The sequence below is a fragment of the Hyposmocoma kahamanoa genome, unplaced genomic scaffold, assembly GCF_003589595.1.
Source record: "Hyposmocoma kahamanoa isolate Upper Pololo Valley unplaced genomic scaffold, ASM358959v1 92, whole genome shotgun sequence".
In the NCBI taxonomy this organism is placed as follows: domain Eukaryota; kingdom Metazoa; phylum Arthropoda; class Insecta; order Lepidoptera; family Cosmopterigidae; genus Hyposmocoma; species Hyposmocoma kahamanoa.
In genome coordinates, this window is record NW_020654748.1 from 13,975,738 (window position 1) to 13,995,502 (window position 19,765).

Sequence of the window (19,765 nt, forward strand, 5' to 3'; positions counted from 1 at the left end):
TCTTGGAGTAGAATTGATAATAACAAATATTTTTCGTTTGTTTTCAATTATCATTAAATTAAGAGGGTTTTGTTTTGCCAAAAATGATTTGGATGCTTGTGACTTTATTTATAACACAATGTGTGAGCAGTTTGAATAAAGAGAGTGGCTGTGGGTGCGGTAAAATAAATCGCGTTCGAAAAGAAGGATTTCAGAGGGCAGAATTTCTTAATTCAATACAGAAAAATAATAAAAATCAGTGTCCTTTATATTATAACTATGGGAGAGGAGTAGAAGACATGGTGCTTATTCCAGCAGGAATTTACCAGGTCGGCACAGACGATGTCATTATCGAAACTGATAATGAGGGTCCAAAAAGAATGGTAGAGTTAAAAAGTTTCTATTTGGACAAATACGAAGTATCAAACAGAGAATTTAGCCGCTTTGTAGCAGCAACTAATTACAAGACTGAGGCAGAGACTTTTGGTGAAAGTTTCGTATTTCAGATGTTTCTTAACAGTACTTTTAGGGAAACTTTAAAGAATTACCGAGCTGTAGCAGCTCTTTGGTGGTACAGCGTAAATGGTACTGATTGGATGCATCCACACGGACCAGACTCAAATATATCTGGTAATTGTTTTCTATGTAATCAATATAGTATCAAACTTACATGTCTACCCTAGGCAAATACAAGTCTCTCTGTGGACATGATTAGAGGTGTGCATTTATTACTATTCATAAAAAAGTTTGCTTTTTAAAATAAGCATTTAAGTAAGCTTATTATTTTAAGCGTAAGCGTTGGTCAGTTCTACATTCAACAGTAATTTTTTTTGCAACATGCCTAAGTTTTAATTTATGTTTCCTAAACAAATTAATTTTTCAGTGTGAATAATAATTTTATAAATAAAAATAAACCCTGTGTTTTACAAATAAAGTTATTTAACTTAAAACCTTTGTTGGTCTACTTTTGCTTTTCGCTATCAACACACTATTTATCTAAATGATTTTGTAAGCTTCAAACTAAAAAGCATTTATGTGAAAAGCATCTAAAAAGCATGCTTTTTTAAAAAAGCTACAACATTTAAATGTTAAAAAAATAAGCAGTTTTTCCCATCTCTACACATGTTATTGCATGCCACATCGATTTAGTTCTAATTGTGAATTGTACTTAACCTGTTACACATCCTACTGACCTGACATACATGTGTACATAACAATTTTGGTAAGATTTTTGTTTAAATGTTCAAAGTTCTTTTATTTTTTAAATGGTGGATTAAAACCCAACTAGCCAGCAGTCAGCACGTTAGACACAGTGTGACTCTAGGTTGCTACAGTATCAAAATCATTAGGGAACACATCTAACAACTGTATGTGGATGCTCAAAACAGGCTAAAAATAAAGGCAAATTACTGACAAACTGATAAAGAGTATTTTTGTATTGTACAATAATTATAAAATGGCATGGACACGTTTTTATATTTATTTGTTTTAGCAGATCTGATGGACCACCCAGTGGTGCATGTGTCATGGAGAGACGCCCTCACGTATTGTGCATGGCGTGATGCCCGGTTGCCAACCGAGGCCGAATGGGAGGGAGCTTGCCGTGGTGGCCTCTATGACACTATTTACCCTTGGGGAAATAAACTATTTCCAGATAAAAAATACATGTGAGTGTTAATTTCTACTTAAGTGCTTTATCTTGTATTAACATGAATATTTTTGGATGTCACTTTGGAAATGAAACTATTTTCAGATCTAGATCTTTAATAAAAAAAATTATATGGTTAAAATGAAATATTTTGTATAATGTATGTAGATGTATGGATTAGTCTTCGGTAATAAAAAAATAAGGTATTTCAATTATAACTTTTGTATCTATAGTTCAAAATAAGGAGGTTTGCATTAGACTTGTATAGTTCATGAACTACGAGCTATTAACGAACTAGGAATATATTTCCTACACTGACCGACATGAACTAGTTCGTCTTGCACGGTTTTAGTAGTTCGTTCCTTTTAGTTCAGTACGAACTAGGAACTGTCTGCGTTGATAGTTCATCTGTCTTTTATGCAGTAGTAACAGTGTGAGCGCGATCTTTCACTACTTTCAGTACAAGTTTGAGTGAAATGCACAGTTGAACATTTTCAGCTCATTCTAAGTCTCTAATACGTATCTGCATTATGTACATATATAATCTTGCAAAAAAGTAATATATTTTTGGTAGGTATCTGTATGTACAATATCAACCTACGTGTACCAGTATATGACATAGTTGTACCTAAATATTGATTTTAAAACACACCATTCGAACTAAAATTCTTATTTTATAAAAAAAAGGATGTTTAATTAGAATGACAGTCTTTAAACTGTAAAATATGAAGGAAAATAAAATAGCACCCATTCCATACAAATTGTATTTTTAAGTATTTAGTACAGTGTACTATTGACCTCATAATACGAGTCCGTAGTAGTTCATGTGAATAAAATTACTAGTTTGGAGCGTTCGTTCAATGTCCGAGCAAGGACAAGACGAACTAACTAAGGAACGAGATGAACTAAATGAACTAGAAGACCGACCTAGTTCAGTTGACCGATTGAACTAACTAGGATCGCTCCCGCTAAGGACCGATCAGGCACAAATCCAGTTTGCATTAATATTATAGTCGTCACCACATTTGACACTTGTCATCGTGACGCGAATAGGGATGTGGACTAATCATATCGGTAATCACATTATACGATTTTCACGAGAAATCGATTCAAAATTTTAAGAGTTTGTAATTGTTTAGATTTTGTTTCGGTTCATTCTCGTTCTGGCCTCCTGAAACGACCAAATCGTGCAATTCTGTTAAAAGCAATTCTTTTACAGAATTCCTTAAAATTCTGTAGCAATTCCACTCACTTTCGTAAAATTGTCCCACATTCCGATGAATTGTATCCAATTCTTTTAATTTTGATTTGATAATATTCATAAATGGTTTATTACGAGATTTTAGTGTAAATAAGTATGTTCATCGATAAAACAACTACATAAAAACATTAAATTACCAAGAAACCAAGGATTTCATAAATTTTCAATTATTCGGTTGGCAATTAGTTAAAAGTTGTCGATGTCAACCTCAAACAATCTCAAATAATGTTCATAATTTAGAAAACAGAAACAGCCCAAAAGCAAAGCCGAGTCACAAGAAAAATACATAAAAAATACCAAGCGCACAGTCAACTTCCAAGAGGGTGAAAGACTGCGCGGTGCGCGGGCGTGGACTCCGGGTGCCGCTGGATTGGTATCAGTGTTGACAATTCAAAATTTGCAAAAAAGAAAAGGGAACACAAATCTGGCTAGGAGTACAGGGCTTTTATAAATTTGATAAATTATAAATTTATTTGCAATAGGTGTGGTCTGAGATGTTATACATATACATAATTATTTAAAATACACATATGTTTATACATTTTTGTTTTAATATTTAATAAGCAATATTTTTTCCGAGAAATCGAAGTGACTCCGTGAAATTCGGCCATTAATGCTTACAACACTATTATTTAAAAAAAATAGCTTTAGGACGTAACTGTTTTCAGGGCGTTTCGGGGTAACTCAAAATTGCATTTTATATTGTAATTCGTGCGAAAGCAGTACTTCAAATATGTTTTGTCATATTATACATATAATGTTGCATTAAAATTTATATATATTTTTAAACTCAATTATGCTAATAATTGTTTGTTTATTGTTTCGTTGATCGCATTCATAGTTACATCCTATCGCCTTCTTTAGCTGTCAAATGTGGCCTCTTATTTGGTGACGACTATAGGCAAAGCTGGTTCATGACTTTATTCTCACAGTCAGCTATTACCATGGGACTTGTTAAAAGGGAAAAGCATTGGTTTTTTTTATTGTAGAAATATGCGAGTTAGATAAAAAAGTAATAGTTTTGTTTGTATACAATGAATATTTTAAATTTTACAGGAATTAAAATAAAAAGAAACTCAATTTTAATATTATGTATTGTTGTTGACAACAATAATTGTTACAGGGCAAACATATGGCAAGGAACATTTCCCAATTACAATTCAGCAAAAGATGGGTATATAGGCACAAATCCTGTGATGAGTTTCCCACCAAATGGTTTTGGTCTTTATAATATGGTTGGCAATGTTTGGGAGTGGACTGAGGATCCTTGGCCAAACACAAAGGTAAACAATGATATATTATTCTAGGTATTGTGTCTAGCTTTAACGTTTAACTGCCTCCGTGGCCGAACGGTTACCATGCCGGACTGCCACGCAGAGGTCCCAGGTTCGATTCCCGGGCCGGGAGAAATATTTGTATGGCCTACATTTATTTCTCTCGTGAGTTTGGGTGTAATTTGTGGTTGTCTATGTGTGTGTCCATGGCACCCGCGACCCAGGGTTTCCCTAGTGCGGGACTATGTTGATTGTGAGCGTTATTATTATTATTATAGCTAGACCTACAATTTACTTCTTGATGGGTGTACGCTCAGATTACAAAACATAGGCAGATAAAGTGCGTCGAACACGAAAGTGAAGCCACCAAAGCAAATACATATTCAAAAGCGAATACAAACTCGCGTCAATACTAAGTAAATCGTCGCATTGTTTGTACGTCATGAGTGATTAGATATTTTATGTTTAAAAATGCCATTTTGTCGTTCCCAAAAACGGAAAAAATGTGATGGAATATCTTTTCACAGGCTAATTAATTAAGTGTTTTATAATTTTTTACCCAATATTTTTTGATATTCACTCGGAACACAAAACCTCGCTATAAATTAGTATGTGTTGCCAGTTTATATCGAAATACGTTTCCTTAAATTAGGTACAGGGTCAAGAGCACATCAAGCTTCACACTTAAGATTTAAATCCAACTATATGCCGCTTACGATAAGAAAGGTCCAAAGTACAGTGTCAAGCTTGATGTGCTCTTGACTGTACATATGCATGGGTGATAGGGTGAATTTATACTTTTATATAGAAATAAAATAATGCATGCATATACATACAGGCTGATCCATTTATAGTGGTCAATAATTGTTTTTTAGGTACTCGGATTTACCTAAATTATTCTCAAACCTATGTCTAATAGCCTTTATGTACACAAAAGAAAATGTTGCCCTTTAGATACAGAGAACTATCATTGTTGTGTGCACGTGTCATAAACAGAATGATTTTGAAAGAAAACGTGTCAATAAAATAAAAAAAATATTATAATGTATTACATAACTTCACAGGTTCTAAAGAGTTTCATTGGGAATCAAACAATTTTTGTCTAATTAGAAGACGATTGTCGATCGAAGATGATTGTGCTATGGCATTGATTACAAAGTTAATTTAATTAAAAAAATAATACTAGAATAATATTTGATGGTGTGATTGCACTACATATCAATAAGTTCGAGAAACGAATGCTCGATGTATAGACATGAAACAGTAGTATTATAAATACGCGTACTATATAAGGGTTATTAAGATATTGTGTAACTGTGATTGTAATACAATTTTAAATTTTACAGTAGGGCTAGCACGATAGAGCGCGACTTGAGCGAGAGCGACATAAAGCGAGATACTGCTATTCTCGCATAGAGATCGCGAGCTTCAACATTTTCAACATTTGAATTATTAAAGGTTTTCAATTTTAAAATATCTTAATAAAATATTTTTTCTTTGTATGAAAATCTCTTAATATTTCTGATAAATCAATCTTTTATTGAAGGCACTTTTTCTGACAAATTAAAAATAGCTGAAATTAAACCAAAAAAAGGCACCAAAACTGATGACTGTAGCCAATACAGGCCTATGGCGCTTCTTCCTGTTTTATCTAAACTATTTGAAAAAACTATGGCTTACCGAATGTACAATTTCTTAGAATAATATAGCATATTCAATGACAATCAACAATGGTTTAGGAAGAAGCGATCTACGTCTCGGGCAGTACTCAAATATGTACAAGAGATTCTAACCTACATCAATGGCAAACACTGTGCAATCGGAATTTTTTCTCGACATGTCGAAAGCATATGACAGAGTTTCACATTCAATCCTACTCAATAAGCTGCACGGAGTAGGCGTAAGGGGCGATGCTCTTAAATGGATGAAATCCTATCTATCCAACCGTAAGCAATGCGTCCAAGTAGACCACCTTGATGATAACACCGGCGAGCTGAGGAATGTACTGACAGAAATAGTCACAACTAACTACTCCATCCCACAAGTTAGCGGATGTATCCTGTTTTTAGCCCACATCAATGACCTAACTAAAGTTTCAAACACATTATTTGTAATGTTTGCCGATGATGTATCTTTATTATGTAAATGTAAAAACATATACCACAATAGTATTACCAAAATTAACAATTCTTTTAATATTGTGAAACACTGGCTTCTGAAACACAATCTAGAAATAAATTAAAAAATTAAAAAAAGCCAAAATAATTCAATTTCGACCACATCAAAACCAATAATCAGATTTGAATAAAATTGCAAATAGTCTCAATATAGAAGAAACAACACATTTTACACTATTGGGATATAACATTGGATTCACATTTAAATTGGAAATACCATACCGAAATGACCAAATCTAAATTGTCCAAGTTTATTTACGCACTAACCGTTCTAAAAGCCAACACCAAACGCGAATATGCACTATCCGCATACTATGCATATGCGTGGCTACGCTACGGCGTCATTATGTGGGGCCATAGCACCGAAGCAACGATCTTTTTATCATCCAAAAGAACTACCTACGCATCATAAACAATATACGCCCAAAAGATACATGTAGGCCACATTTTATAAACGAAAAAATGTTGACTCTTCCGTTTATATACATCTTGGAAGCTGCCATTTTTGTAAGACAACATTTAGTCCTTTTTAAATTCGTAGAAAGCACACGCCGAAACACAAAGCTCGTAATAGGGGTTAAAGTATGAAATTGCCGATTTGTACTGAAAATCTAAATTGTTTATTTTTTAAATTTTTAACAAATTTATTTAATCAAAATAGTTGCCATTATTATCTATACATTGCTGCCATCTAATGGGAAGGTTATTAATGCCTTTGCGATAGAACTCCGACGATCTAGACTGCACAAACTGTGTGAAAGCATTTTGTACTGCCTCCTGGGAAGAAAACTTCTTGTCACGTAGATAATTGTCCAAATCACGAAAAAAATGGTAGTCCGTTGGAGCAAGGTCTGGTGAATACGGAGGATGACGAATGGTTTCTAACTGCAGTTCCTGAAGGGTCAAAATGGTTTCTCGTGCTGTGTGAGGTCTCGCGTTGTCGTGGAGCAATAACGGTGAAGATCGATTCATGAGTCGGGGCTGTTTTACTGCTAGTTTTGTCAACATGGTTCGGAGTTCGGCACAATAGACATCTGCCGTTATTGCTTGACCAGATCGGAGAAAACTATAGTGAATAACACCATGCTGAGACCACCAAACAGTTACCATTACCTTTTTATTGGTAAGTTTTGCTTTAGGACACTGTTGTGGCATTTGACCTGGGGTCAGCCATTGCATTTTTCTTTTCCGGTTATCATAAAGAATCCACTTTTCATCACATGTTACAATTCGATCCAATATTCCTTCATTTCTGTACCGGTTCAACAAGGCAACACAAGTTTCAACACGCGTTTCTTTCTGCAGATCAGTCAAATCATGAGGCACCCATTTTTCGTATTTTTTTATTTTATTGATTTGACGCAAGTGAGTCAATATTGTGGGTAAGGTAACGTTAAACCATGCCGCTAATTCCTGGGTAGTTTGACTAGGATCCGCTTCCACTATCTCTCTTAATTCATCGTTATTCACCTGTGTGGGCGGTCTTCCTCGTGGCTCGTTCTTTAAGTCGAAATTTCCATCACGAAAGCGTTTAAACCAAAATCGCACGGTGCGTTCATTAGTAGACCCCTCTCCAAACGCAGCATTGATATTGCGGGCTGTTTCTGCCGCGTTAGTTCCGCGTCGGAACTCGTATTCAAAAATCACTCGAATTTTCGCAGTATCCATCTTTCTTGTCTAAATTGAATAACAAAAACAATTGAAAGTCGATATTCAAATGTTTCAAATTAAAAAAAAAAAAAATCACAGAAACCATTTGAAAAAAGTTTCATTCGAAAACCTCAAACCATGAAGATTCTATGAAAATTCAAAGAACCTATTGCAATAAAACTGCAATTTCATACTTTAACCCCTAATATTACCAACTCCAAAATTGGAAATGTTTAGAAATAGCCCACTCTATAGATGCATATTACTTTATAATAAAGTACCAGACGAGTTAGTAGTAGAATTCAAGTAGAAAGTTACAACACGTTTAAAACCAAACTGAAGTCTCTCTTGTTAAATGGATGTTACTACAGTGTGGGAGACTTCTCCCATAAACTCTCCTATACGCCCAAATAGTTCAGTTTCTGATATGTAATTTTAAGAGTATTTAATTGTCTAAAGTCTATTAATATGAATTATAAAATGATATATGTATTTGTTCCTAATTATTATCATTATTTTTATCTTTAACAATAATTAATTGTTGCACCCCAAAGGGGTATGTAGGTACTTATTAATCTTTGTACCTACATTGTTTGCAAATAAAATAAATCAAATAATAACAACTAAATAAATAAATAAATAAATAAATATTAACTTACATTGTATATAATTTGTTTGATTCCTAATACCATTTAATTACCATATTGCAAAATAACATTTCCAGTCTAACATTAGTATTATAGAAAGCAACAGAAAAAAATGCGGAAGTCTTTTCGCTGCATCTGCCAATCTTACACGCACACAAATGCGCATGCCCCTACAACGACTCATAGTTGTTACAAACACTATGAATGAAAAGCGGCTTCACATCGTTTGTTGCGAATGGTCCATCTGCTATGTTTTGTTATCTGAGGATGTACGAAACTCCATACTGGAAAGGCACAGGCCGTCACTAGAGGACATAAAAACTTTTGAAGCCAGGAAAATCCTTCAGCTCTTCAATGCTTTTGGCCTTGGCTCTGAAATATAATCAATAATAATAATAATAATGTGCAAGACAACCACACCATTTGCCTGGTCTCAAACTAGGGAATTTCTTGTACTATGTGTACCAGAGCAACGGAATTCGCTAACACCCAGATCAGAACAAATTTAAAAAGTTCATTTTCCAATTTGGTCTCGAACTCGGGACCTCCTCATCCAGTGGTCACAGTATAACCCCTTAGGCCACCGAGATTGTCAAATTAATGGTGATTATAGTAGATCAGTTAGTGGTTGCAGTGTTAAAGGTCTGTATATGCTCTGACGAAGCCTCACTAATAATAAGAATAATAATAGACCTACAAACTCTCATTACTGCACAGGTAGTTCGACATAAACTGTAAAGGTAGTTTTCCACCGGCGAGAAGAGACTCAGTTTGTCTAGCAATAAACACGCGGTTGAAGTAACTTATCATTATTAAATATATTAACAGAAGAAGAATCAGATTAAGCCATTTTTTTTTAAATCTTAAATCGTACCTTACAATCTTGCAATTGATATTAATAGCCATCACGAGCTCTTGCGTCGAAATCGTGTTTCCGTTGCAGAATATAACACTCTATGTATACAGTCAATATTACATTAACAGATATTTAAATTATCGCCTCGCCCATCCTCGTTAATCTAGACCATTTCCACCGAAGATGCGCTAGAAGAGAATTGAAATTTTGCCATACAAATTTCAATACTTGTCTTGTCTCGTCTCGCCTCGCTAGTGGAAAAGCACCGTTAGAGCAGTGATGTGTAGGTAGATTGAATTATTAAGTAACATTTTCATGCAGTAGCACCCATCTGCCTGTGTGAATTTACTTTAAAGACTTTGGCTTCCTATTGTAATACTTTAGTTATACTTAATGATCCTGCAAAACTATGTCATTTAGAGTGGTTACACACGGTGACTTTTATACGATTTATATATAGGCGATTGCATCGATGCAAACGCGTGACTGCATCGATACCAACGCGCGATTGCATCGATGCAATCACCTATAATCCCAAGTGTAGCGGTGGAATCGCGCGTTTATATCGATGAAATCGCGCGCGTGTGTAATGGTAGACGATTAGCGACTGCATCGCTACTGCGTTGCGTTAGCATCGCTGCTAAAAGTCGCCTTATGTAACCGCTCTAAGATTATTTTAAATACTAATAATCCTTAATATTTTGCTTGTTTCAGTCTGAAGAAAAAGTGAAAAAAGGAGGTTCCTTTTTGTGCCACATTTCTTACTGCTACCGGTATAGATGTTCGGCCCGTACTAAAAATACGCTGGATAGTTCTGCAGTGAATCTCGGATTCCGCTGTGCTAAGTCTTTAGATTAGTATAATAATTGACTTTCCACGAAAAACAACTACGTCTTTAATAGTGTGATAAAGTAACATGCATTATAATTTTGTACTTAAACTTTTTTACGAATTATTACAATAATTTATCTGTTTTTATGTAAAGTAAAATTACTCAGTGATAACGTTAGTTCTCAAGTACAAAATATGATAGGTGGTCTGTCGATTTATTCTTCTATTAGCTGAGTTGCAAGTAAACTTGCCAGTTAAATATTCGATCGAGTATGTAGCAAGTACTGTTCAAACAAAATAATACGAGTATACGAGTTTAGTTATAAGTTTTAGTCTAGATGTCTTTCGTGTGTTAAACTAAAATGGACTGATTATGGGTCGTCCACTTGCTTGGCAAGTAAAGTTGACGGGGTGCGGGAGGGGATACTTCTCATTTAATTCGCGTACAAATACGATGCGATTCGTCGTCACAACGAGGTTTTCAACTTTTGCCCTTTTTGCAAGTCAACTCGCTACTTAACTAAATAAATTGTAATTTTTAATAATAATAATCATTTATTTAAGAAATGAAAGTATATGTACAAGCTAATTGATCTACAGAAATTCAAAAATTATTAGGATTGTACATACAATTTGTGAATTTCGATTGAAACCGTTATAACCTATTCTAAGTTCAGGACTTGTATTAATAGGATCATGATGGTTCTCCGTTGTCTCATAACCTAAAATTCTTTTATAATCAAATGTAAATTTTAACAGTTTTACGTAAACGTTAAAATTCTATTATGTTGGGTTGCAGGGGTATTTACAATGCTGTAAAAAGCGACTATTTTTCCTTTTCATCAGGACTAATTTAGTATTCGAAAAAGGGTTATAAGTTGTACAAATAAGTTTAGCGCAAGAAGCATGAGAATAGGGTGAACACTGTAGAATTGGGAGTGAAAAATTCTAAAGCTCAGGCAGCACAGACGCGGTACAGCGGGAAAAGCGGTACGTGGCGGACCTGCGGGAATAGAATGCGTACCGGGGCGTGCCACACGGCAATCCCACGCGTAGTTCGCGGCGGGACAGCGGCGCGAAGGCGGCCGGTGTGACACTTAAAAGCAACCACATTTAATTTTCTACTTAGATTTTAAGAAAGCTTTATATCGCTGTCGGATAGTATTCAAGAAAATATTCTGCTTTTATTTACTTTACGGAAGCAACGCAAAAGAAATTTCGGTTGAATTCATACTGAATCTTAATAAAAACATAATTAAAAAAAAGTACAACGTGCTATACCGCTAAAGCCCCTTCCGAACTGCGCCCCGCCGTTGCTGCTCTGTGTGGACGGTTGCATAGAACTCAATGGAATACAGCTTTGTTCCTGCATCCGGCCCGAGTTCACCCCGGGGCCTACCCGTGCCTGTTCGTCATAGCGCCTCGTCATCTGGCTTCAATGTGGCAGGGTGCACAAGAACGCGTCCATTACAAAAATTCCCGGCCACGGAACGCTACCGCCTTTGTGTGGCCAGAGCATAAATGATAGAATGAAGGATAGTGAAAGAGAACAAATAAGAGAGTGTTGTGGTGTTATAGTTTAGTAGTGACTAGAATAAAAAAGGAAACGCTGCCAATCAATCGAATTAGTCGTAGATATATATACATATATGGACGACAACACAGTGCTCGCGGGCGCGTGCGCCCGACCCTCACCCGCTCTCTGTGTGTTTCACGCTTAAGCATTCCATTTTGGTCGCGTGTTTGCTAGAGGGCGCCAGGATATCGATTGCACCCGGGGGCTACGTGTATGGAAAGGATACTAGTACAATTTTATAGAGCGAATGAATGTGGGGAAAGATAGACCTTGGCGTACCGTTGACGTCCTTATGAAAGACAAGGTCGAAAGTTAATTCAATAAACAAGTCTGTATTAATTGACTGACGAGTACCAGATACATGATTCATGTTTACACATATAAACCTGTAATCATACTAAATCTTTATGAAACTGTTTTCTGTTTAATCTGAAGAATTTTATTGATTCAAGTGTCTTCAATTTCTTTGATTAGAACCGAACATGGGACTTTAGCATGACTAAACGGTCATCTCTGTCGCCAGGGCGATAGCTATCAAGCACCAATTCAACCCATCTCGAAAACAAACACATTACGTAATTACGTGGATACGAGATAAAGTAATAATAAACGGTTATTGTTTTATGCATTTAATATGGTCTAGCATTGTGTTAACGGTTATTATGATAATTATTGTCCAGAACAAAGTTGAATGTACCTATTTTGTTATTGCCTAGTATCAATTTGCATATTTATTGCCTGCAGGTGAATCTAAAGTTTGATAAGAATCTTTTTTTTTATCAAAATTTGCCTCCCGAGTCTCTCCATCTGAACACATTCCATCAATACGTGGTAAACGTCCTTAATGACTCCGCAATTGCTACAATATGGAATTGGTATCATCCCCATCAATCAGAACTTTAAAAAATATATAATTACTAAAAGACATATGTACATGTATAAGTTCAAGATGTTATGCAGATGGATCGACAAAAGTTTTTGAGGTTGGGGGAGTCATTTGCTAGCTATTACTCGCTGACATCGTATCCTAGTTATCACGGTAGGTAGGTAATAAAAATATGATTTTTATTTAATTACACGAAATCTCGTCTTTATATCGTAATAACTTTTGTGGTTTTAAAAGCACAAAATAAATTTTGTTGTATTCAATAATGAACTGCCATTCTAAATAAATCGTAATTCTAATCAAATATTGTCAAAAAAAAAACAACTTGTGAGCTATTAAAGTAAAAAATTATAAAGTAGGTATTAAAAATGTCAACTTCTAAATTAATAAAAAAAAACTATAAATGATTTTGAAATTGGCTTTGTTTTAAAAACTTCTCTAATTAATAAATCCCTTTACAACCATATTCCCTTTACAACCAGAAGTACTACATGTCATATAATTTTTTCTACATGTGATCATAATAAGAGATACTACAAAAAGGTCCATGCTAACTAAACTGAATAACAATGTGTCGCGAATACCTTGCTTTATATTATTTTTCTATTCTTGCTGTCATGTTTTTGTGTATTGTTTTTCTGATGTTTCGATTATCGCTGTGTCGTGAATTATATAATTTGTGTTTCATCCATATTTGTGCTCATTTCTTTGGTTTCTTCACTTCAATTTCATACAGTTCACGTCGTCTACTTCAACACGGCTAAAATAGGAGATAATAGTAAAAAAATTTAAAATATCGAGTTCTTAGGTTTTCGCGATTGTTACACATAGGAAATGAAACTATTTTACCGGATTTATATAAAATTTAAAATTCTAGAAAGAAAATTATATTCCCATTATCGTCACACTTAAGGGTCAACGGATAAAAGCTAGCAAACCCCAAAAAAATTGTTTTTGGTCCATACACATATAATACATGTATTATTGTACTTTTTTTACTATAGTTTTTAAGATGATTTAAAATGTATACCGCCATATCTTATTTCTTGACCACGAACAAAATCCGAGTTATCAGATATAATATCTCCAATAATAACTACTCGTTTTATACTGTTATATATCTTTGTCTGTGTTGTTGGATATTTATTGAATGTTTTTTATGTTTATATTATTTGTGTTAGTACGATTGTTGACTTATTTGTTATTGTCTTTTAGTACAAAATTGATCTGATTTTGTTTGTTATTCATAATTCACTTTAATAGTAGATAATAATTTCTAATTTGTTATTAACATAAATAAAAAAAATAGATACATAAAAGTACTTTTATTTGCGCCACAATTATGGATGTATTCTTGACACTTCATTCATTGTAAGAAGGGTTTAAGCAATGATATTGTACTTTGTGGGTTTAAGTATGACATTGCCATTCAATAAGGAGAAAAAGAATGAAAAAGAAATTTAAAAATAATATTTATTTATCGAATACTTAGGTTTTCGCGATTGTTATACAATGGAAATGAAACTATTTTTTCGGATCTTGTGAAAGAGCTCGTCCAGAGAAATACTGCCACCTTACCTATTTCTGCCGCCAAACAGTAATGTGAATATACTGCCTTCCGGTTTCGAAGGGTAAGGACGCTGGAGTAATTGCAGGCACATGGGACTTGTCAACTTACGTCTCAGGGTGGCGGGCATAGTGGCAGTGCCCCTCAGATCTTTGTGATTTAAAGCTCTGAGTGGCACTGCAAATGTTAGGGACAGGCGTGTCGCTTTCCACCAGGCGGTGTATCCAAATTTCATGTCAATATTTATTATTATTATTTATTTATAAAATAATTATATACTTTAGAATCATTTAAAGTAAAGTTGTAGAAAAAGTAGTTAAATGTAGGATACTCCACTTTTGCCTCACTTGTTTTTTCAAACAAACCGATGATCGGGCCCTTTACAAGTCCCATGGTCAGTCAGTCATGACAATTTTGACTCATAATTATTATAGTGCTATGTTATGTAAAAAGAGTATATACTTGAAATAATTATTAAGCGCCGTTATGTTCGTCGAGACATTTAATTCTTTTTAATTTTAGGCATACTCCCAATTGTATAAGCAGATCTTCATTCAAATTAGAGCGCGCGTAAACTATGAACAGCAGTGTCGTAACTACAAGTGAACTCAGTTTCATACGGAAGATGAAGGTTTTAAGAGGTACTTATAATTAGCCATAAAACGATCTGTTAATTTGCGTATTCCTTTTTCACGTACAGCCAACAGCAGCGCGATCGCGACTAGCACGACGTTCTGTCGTGCTGAGACAAAAAGTTTTTTGCGATTTCTCACATTTAGAGTACTCTTACCTCAGTTGGTCCCTTAAAGACTATTGATCCTTACCGGGGACCGGATCGAATGGCATGAAAAAAGGTTTGTAAAAATTGTTTTTTATCTTGTTGATTGTACCATATTTTCAAAATCTGTGAATGCCAATCAAAATATCTCCAAAATTCATGGATAGTCATCTAGAACTGTTTTCCTGTAACTACAACGATTAAGGTAGCTGGCCTTGCTGCCCTGTCTCAAATTTACACCGTGTATAGTAGCAGTACAGCTCCTTGTGAAAGAGTTAGCTAGTCCAGGGAAGCACTTACTGCCACATTGACTATTTCTGCCGCCTAGCGGTAATGTGAGCATTACTGCGATCCGATTTTGAAGGGTAAGGATGCTGGTTGGTACATGGGACTTGTCCAACTTAAGTCTCAGGGTGATTGGCGCAGCGGCAGTGCCCCTTAGATCTTTGCGATTTACAGCGTGTCGCTTACCACAAGGCGCACAACTTGTCCGTTCGGTATCGTAAAAAAACGACAATCTACACTGACTGCAAGCATTTATCGCCGCGCGCGGAGCTCAGTGAGAAATGGAAGCACAGATGTTACTTGTAGCTTGGCACTGTATTCAGAACATGGTTTAAATGGTTGACTTTACTTTTTTAACCGACTTCTAAAAAGGAGAAGGTTCTCAATTCGACTGTAATTTGTGTATGTTACGCATTGACCTATTGGTAGGTCAATGATGTTACGCGAATACTTCGTTGAATTTGTGAACCGATTTCGATGATTCTTTTTTGTTGGAAAGAGGGTACCGCAGTGTTGGTCCCATTTAAATATTCCACCTCTGATGGTGGCAAACTAGGGAGATGAATCCGGTTTCGGTAATCGTATTGAAATCAATAAAAATTGGCAAATAGGTGTAATTGTACCTTAGAGGATGGAAAAAAAAGAATTGCATGAACTTTTGACGTCGGTTTTTTTCTATTATAGAACATAAACGTCACTATAGAAATCTTTTTTATTTTAATTTGTCAACAAACTCACATCCGTAATCACTGACTTTGTGGTGGGATTTGCTTTCTAAATTGGAAACAAAGATGCCATTACATAAATATTTTAAGAATTGTGCAAATGTGAAATAATAAGTCGAGAAAGCACTCACTTGTCGCGTTTTAGTTTTACCCTCAAGTAATTGTAATTTTTTTTGTCGTTACTGAAATAACCACGTTGTTTTTTGAGATACAACTAAAATATCCCCTTATGAATGTGTTGCTGCTATCGAGTGGTTATATATACATATATACTCGATGGTTGCCGCTTTCGATTCTCGAACATTCATATAGACTGTAGCTGACGCTTTTAATAGTTGAAATCTCTTTTGTACGAAGTTTTAAGTCTCGTCTGCATGCACTTGATTACCATCGTATGCATTAAATGCAGACAAGCTCATCTGTTAGCAGTCTAAACAAAGGTAGAGGTGGATTTGTTGAGTGTTATTTGAGATAAGTTTCTTATCTGAATCTTACACCAAAATCTCTTTATTTCATTTTAAAGTGGCTAGAAATTTACATACATATCACCACGCCTGTCTCCCACCGGGGTAGACAGAAACTATGGACCTCCACTTGCTACGCTTCTGACAAACCTGCTTCGCCTCCTCAAGTCCCATCAATCTCTTCATACATGCCCGTTAATTCTTGGTTCTTTTAACCCGACCTTTTTCAAGGACATTCTCAATCTGATTGAGATTTATTCGCCGAGGTCTCTCTCCACGCTTCTATCGACATTCCCTCTATAAATTTGTGCCGTCAATCTACCAACATTCATTCTTTGTACACGACCAAACCATCGAAGCATTTCTCTTTTTACCCTTGTCACTACATCGTCTTTCATACCATAACACTCTCTTACTATACTGTTCGGCATTCTATCTTTAAGACCCACTGCACATATTGCGCAAAGCTCTCATTTCTACAGCATTCACCCAGAAATTTAGTTCCACAGTTTCATATTTTAACCCCTACATAATAATAGGTGTGTATTTTATATTAAAATTGTCTAACACCATTGCGAAATTGTTTTGTAATATAATTAGAAAATGTGTTGAAATTTAGATTATAACAAAATGTGATCGTGTACTTAGAATAATAACGCATAGAAACTTAGTCCGCTAAGTGAGGCAAATTGAAGCGCGCCCAAAGGCGGGCGGGCCTTCAGTGCTCAAGGTCAACTTGCACCGCGAACAGTTCAAGAATTTTAGCCAAAAATGACGAAATCTGCGGTAAATGAGTGTAAAAATACGTCAGACAAACATAAAACAGATACTAACATCACATTCCACAAGAAAGTAACGCGTTTCAACTTGTATATTTATATAACTATTCACTAAAGCCGAAAATTAACTTACTACTAAAACTAGCCTACATGAATTTGATTTTTGCCTCACTTGTTCGATATGAAACTATCATTTTATGCGTTATTATTCTAAGATTGTGTAGTTATTATATTATGTTATAGTCGTGAACGTTTTGCTTCCACTAAACTGTTGTCACCGACAAGCTATAGTACTGGATATATTTTCTTACATATAGCTAATTATTATGGTTAATTAATAACTTTTTTTTCCATGGGAAAGTGAGTCATGAAACTCGATATTGGCAAAATTGTTCCCTAGCTGCTATAAGAAAACACCTCTGTGGAGTTAAAATATTTTGCCTTTTACAAAAAAGAAAAATCGCTTGTTTTCTTTTTCCACTTTCATATTCACTCAATGTATTGTTAACGTGTTAATTAGTGCCTACAAAAAAGAATTATTTTCGCGTATATTAACAGGTAATTTATGTTTAAACTGCCTCCGTGGCCGAACGGTTACCATGCCGGACTGCCACGCAGAGGTCCCAGGTTCGATTCCCGGGCCGGGAGAAATATTTGTATGGCCTACAATTATTTCTCTCGTGAGTTTGGGTGTAATTTGTGGTTGTCTATATGTGTGTCCATGGCACCCGCGACACAGGGTTTCCCTAGTGCGGGGCTATGTTGAGTGTGTGCGTTATTTATATATTATATATATTATATAGGTAGTGTTTTTATTGAATGTCAGAATGTTTCACCACCTTGATATTCAATTATTTTTTGTGTAATTACTCCACTAATTTGTTATAATTATTAATACAAAGATCGAGCACTTAGCAAAAATACCTTCGATCCGGCCGGATTCAAACCGACGTCTTCTAGCAAATCGATCCAGACGCTATGCCAACTAAGCATATATGTTTATAGTGTTTTTGTACTGAATTTGAAAGGAATAAAAGTGATTTCATAATAATACTTATCATTTATTCCCATTATTTTTGTATAAAAGTTACAATAGGTACACAGTAAAATGAACTCAACGAATGGTTAAACGAAAGAAAATGGGCATAAAAAATGGCGACGAATATTGGCTGCTCGCAGTCAACATTGTTCCGAGTACTATAAGCACCTGGTAATTTAGCTAAGCACAAATTGAAACGGAAGACTAAGGAAGAGCTGCTGGCTACTGCTATAAAACCCGTTATTAATTTGATCTTATTATAGTTAATTTTGGTATAAATAAAATATAAATTAATCAAAATAAATAACCAACACAACCACTTCGGTGTCATATTACGCTAAATTGCATTGATTCGATTGCTTCTTTGAAATAAAAATCAAAACTTGGTTGTACTTCGATGAGTGCAGTCATTATTACTTTGAATATATCTAATTTCAAAGTTATTATGTATAACAAACGTTATTAAAAATATTCCAAGAAAATTGCTTTATTTCACTTCATAATATGAAATATCTAATGCTCATTTATAATAATCGTATTTATTCATTGTATTAACTTAATTGCGGCAAGGTACTTTATTCCACAAAACTATAAAAAAACATGAAACATTGAAAAAGCACCCTTTTACAAAGACTATCGGTGATTATTATGACTGCTTTTCAGATGTCCTATAATTTCTAATTTCTATAACTTCTAATAAAAGTACAAAACGCTATGCGATCACAAATCTAGCTATACTTTTACATCTCATTAAAATAAAATTTACACCATTGATACCATCTATATTTACACTAAATAAATCTCATTTAACACTAACAAGTGCGGGCGCCGGCCGGCAGGCGGCTGGGCCCGCAAGTCCACACGCACAAATACAGCTTCAGCTATTGGCGCAGCAAGGACTTTTTTGTTCCTTAACCCTGTGGGAGGATTTTACTTATGGTAACTGACAATAACACGACGATTATTTAGTGATAAGGGTAAACAGTTGACCCTCAATAACCTCCCCCAGGCTACGTCTAAAGCTTTGGCTTCAACGTCCGGCGACCACTCTCGGCTATGAATCACAGAATGTTCCGGAATGCTAGGTGGGGTTGGTGACGCGGCGTCAGTTGCCGGCGGGCAGTACCGTGCGGGCACGTACTAGAGTTCCGTTCGTGTGCCCGTTACTGTAGCCGTTCTTAGTTGAGCCGTTTTTGTACGTTATTTCTTTGTCTTTGATCTCTGTCGTCTCTATTGCGTCCGGTTTCGGAGATTTAGCGCGGACCTGTAACAACAATAAAAATTATTAATAAATAGTTTGTTCAATTATTACAAGGTTAAAATTGACCGGAATATAATGAGAG

The 19,765-nt window shown here is 35.2% G+C and overlaps 2 protein-coding genes across 5 annotated transcripts in view; one reads left to right on the forward strand and one right to left on the reverse strand.

Annotated features, from left to right (window-relative positions):
* The first annotated feature begins 246 nt into the window (after positions 1-246).
* LOC113236546 (formylglycine-generating enzyme-like) lies at positions 247-10,740 on the forward strand. Of its 2 annotated transcripts, none has more exons than XM_026472674.1 (4): positions 247-609; positions 1,472-1,646; positions 4,012-4,171; positions 10,207-10,740. In XM_026472674.1, the coding sequence occupies exons 1-4, from the start codon at positions 279-281 to the stop codon at positions 10,348-10,350; spliced, it is 810 nt and encodes a 269-aa protein (XP_026328459.1). In that variant the 5' UTR covers positions 247-278; the 3' UTR covers positions 10,351-10,740. The 2 variants fall into 2 exon arrangements, with proteins under 2 accessions (XP_026328459.1, XP_026328461.1); XM_026472676.1 differs by having other exon boundaries at positions 1,475-1,646.
* Positions 10,741-18,486: 7,746 nt separating this feature from the next.
* Positions 18,487-19,765, reverse strand: part of LOC113236454 (elongation of very long chain fatty acids protein AAEL008004-like) — a 32,401-nt gene continuing 31,122 nt past the window's right edge. For 2 of the 3 annotated variants that reach the window (XM_026472528.1, XM_026472529.1), the window contains one exon: positions 18,487-19,686. In XM_026472528.1, coding sequence (XP_026328313.1) covers positions 19,528-19,686 — 159 coding nt within the window. In that variant the 3' untranslated portion in view covers positions 18,487-19,527. The remainder of the gene's footprint in view (positions 19,687-19,765) is intronic. The other variant, XM_026472527.1, reaches the window with a different exon arrangement.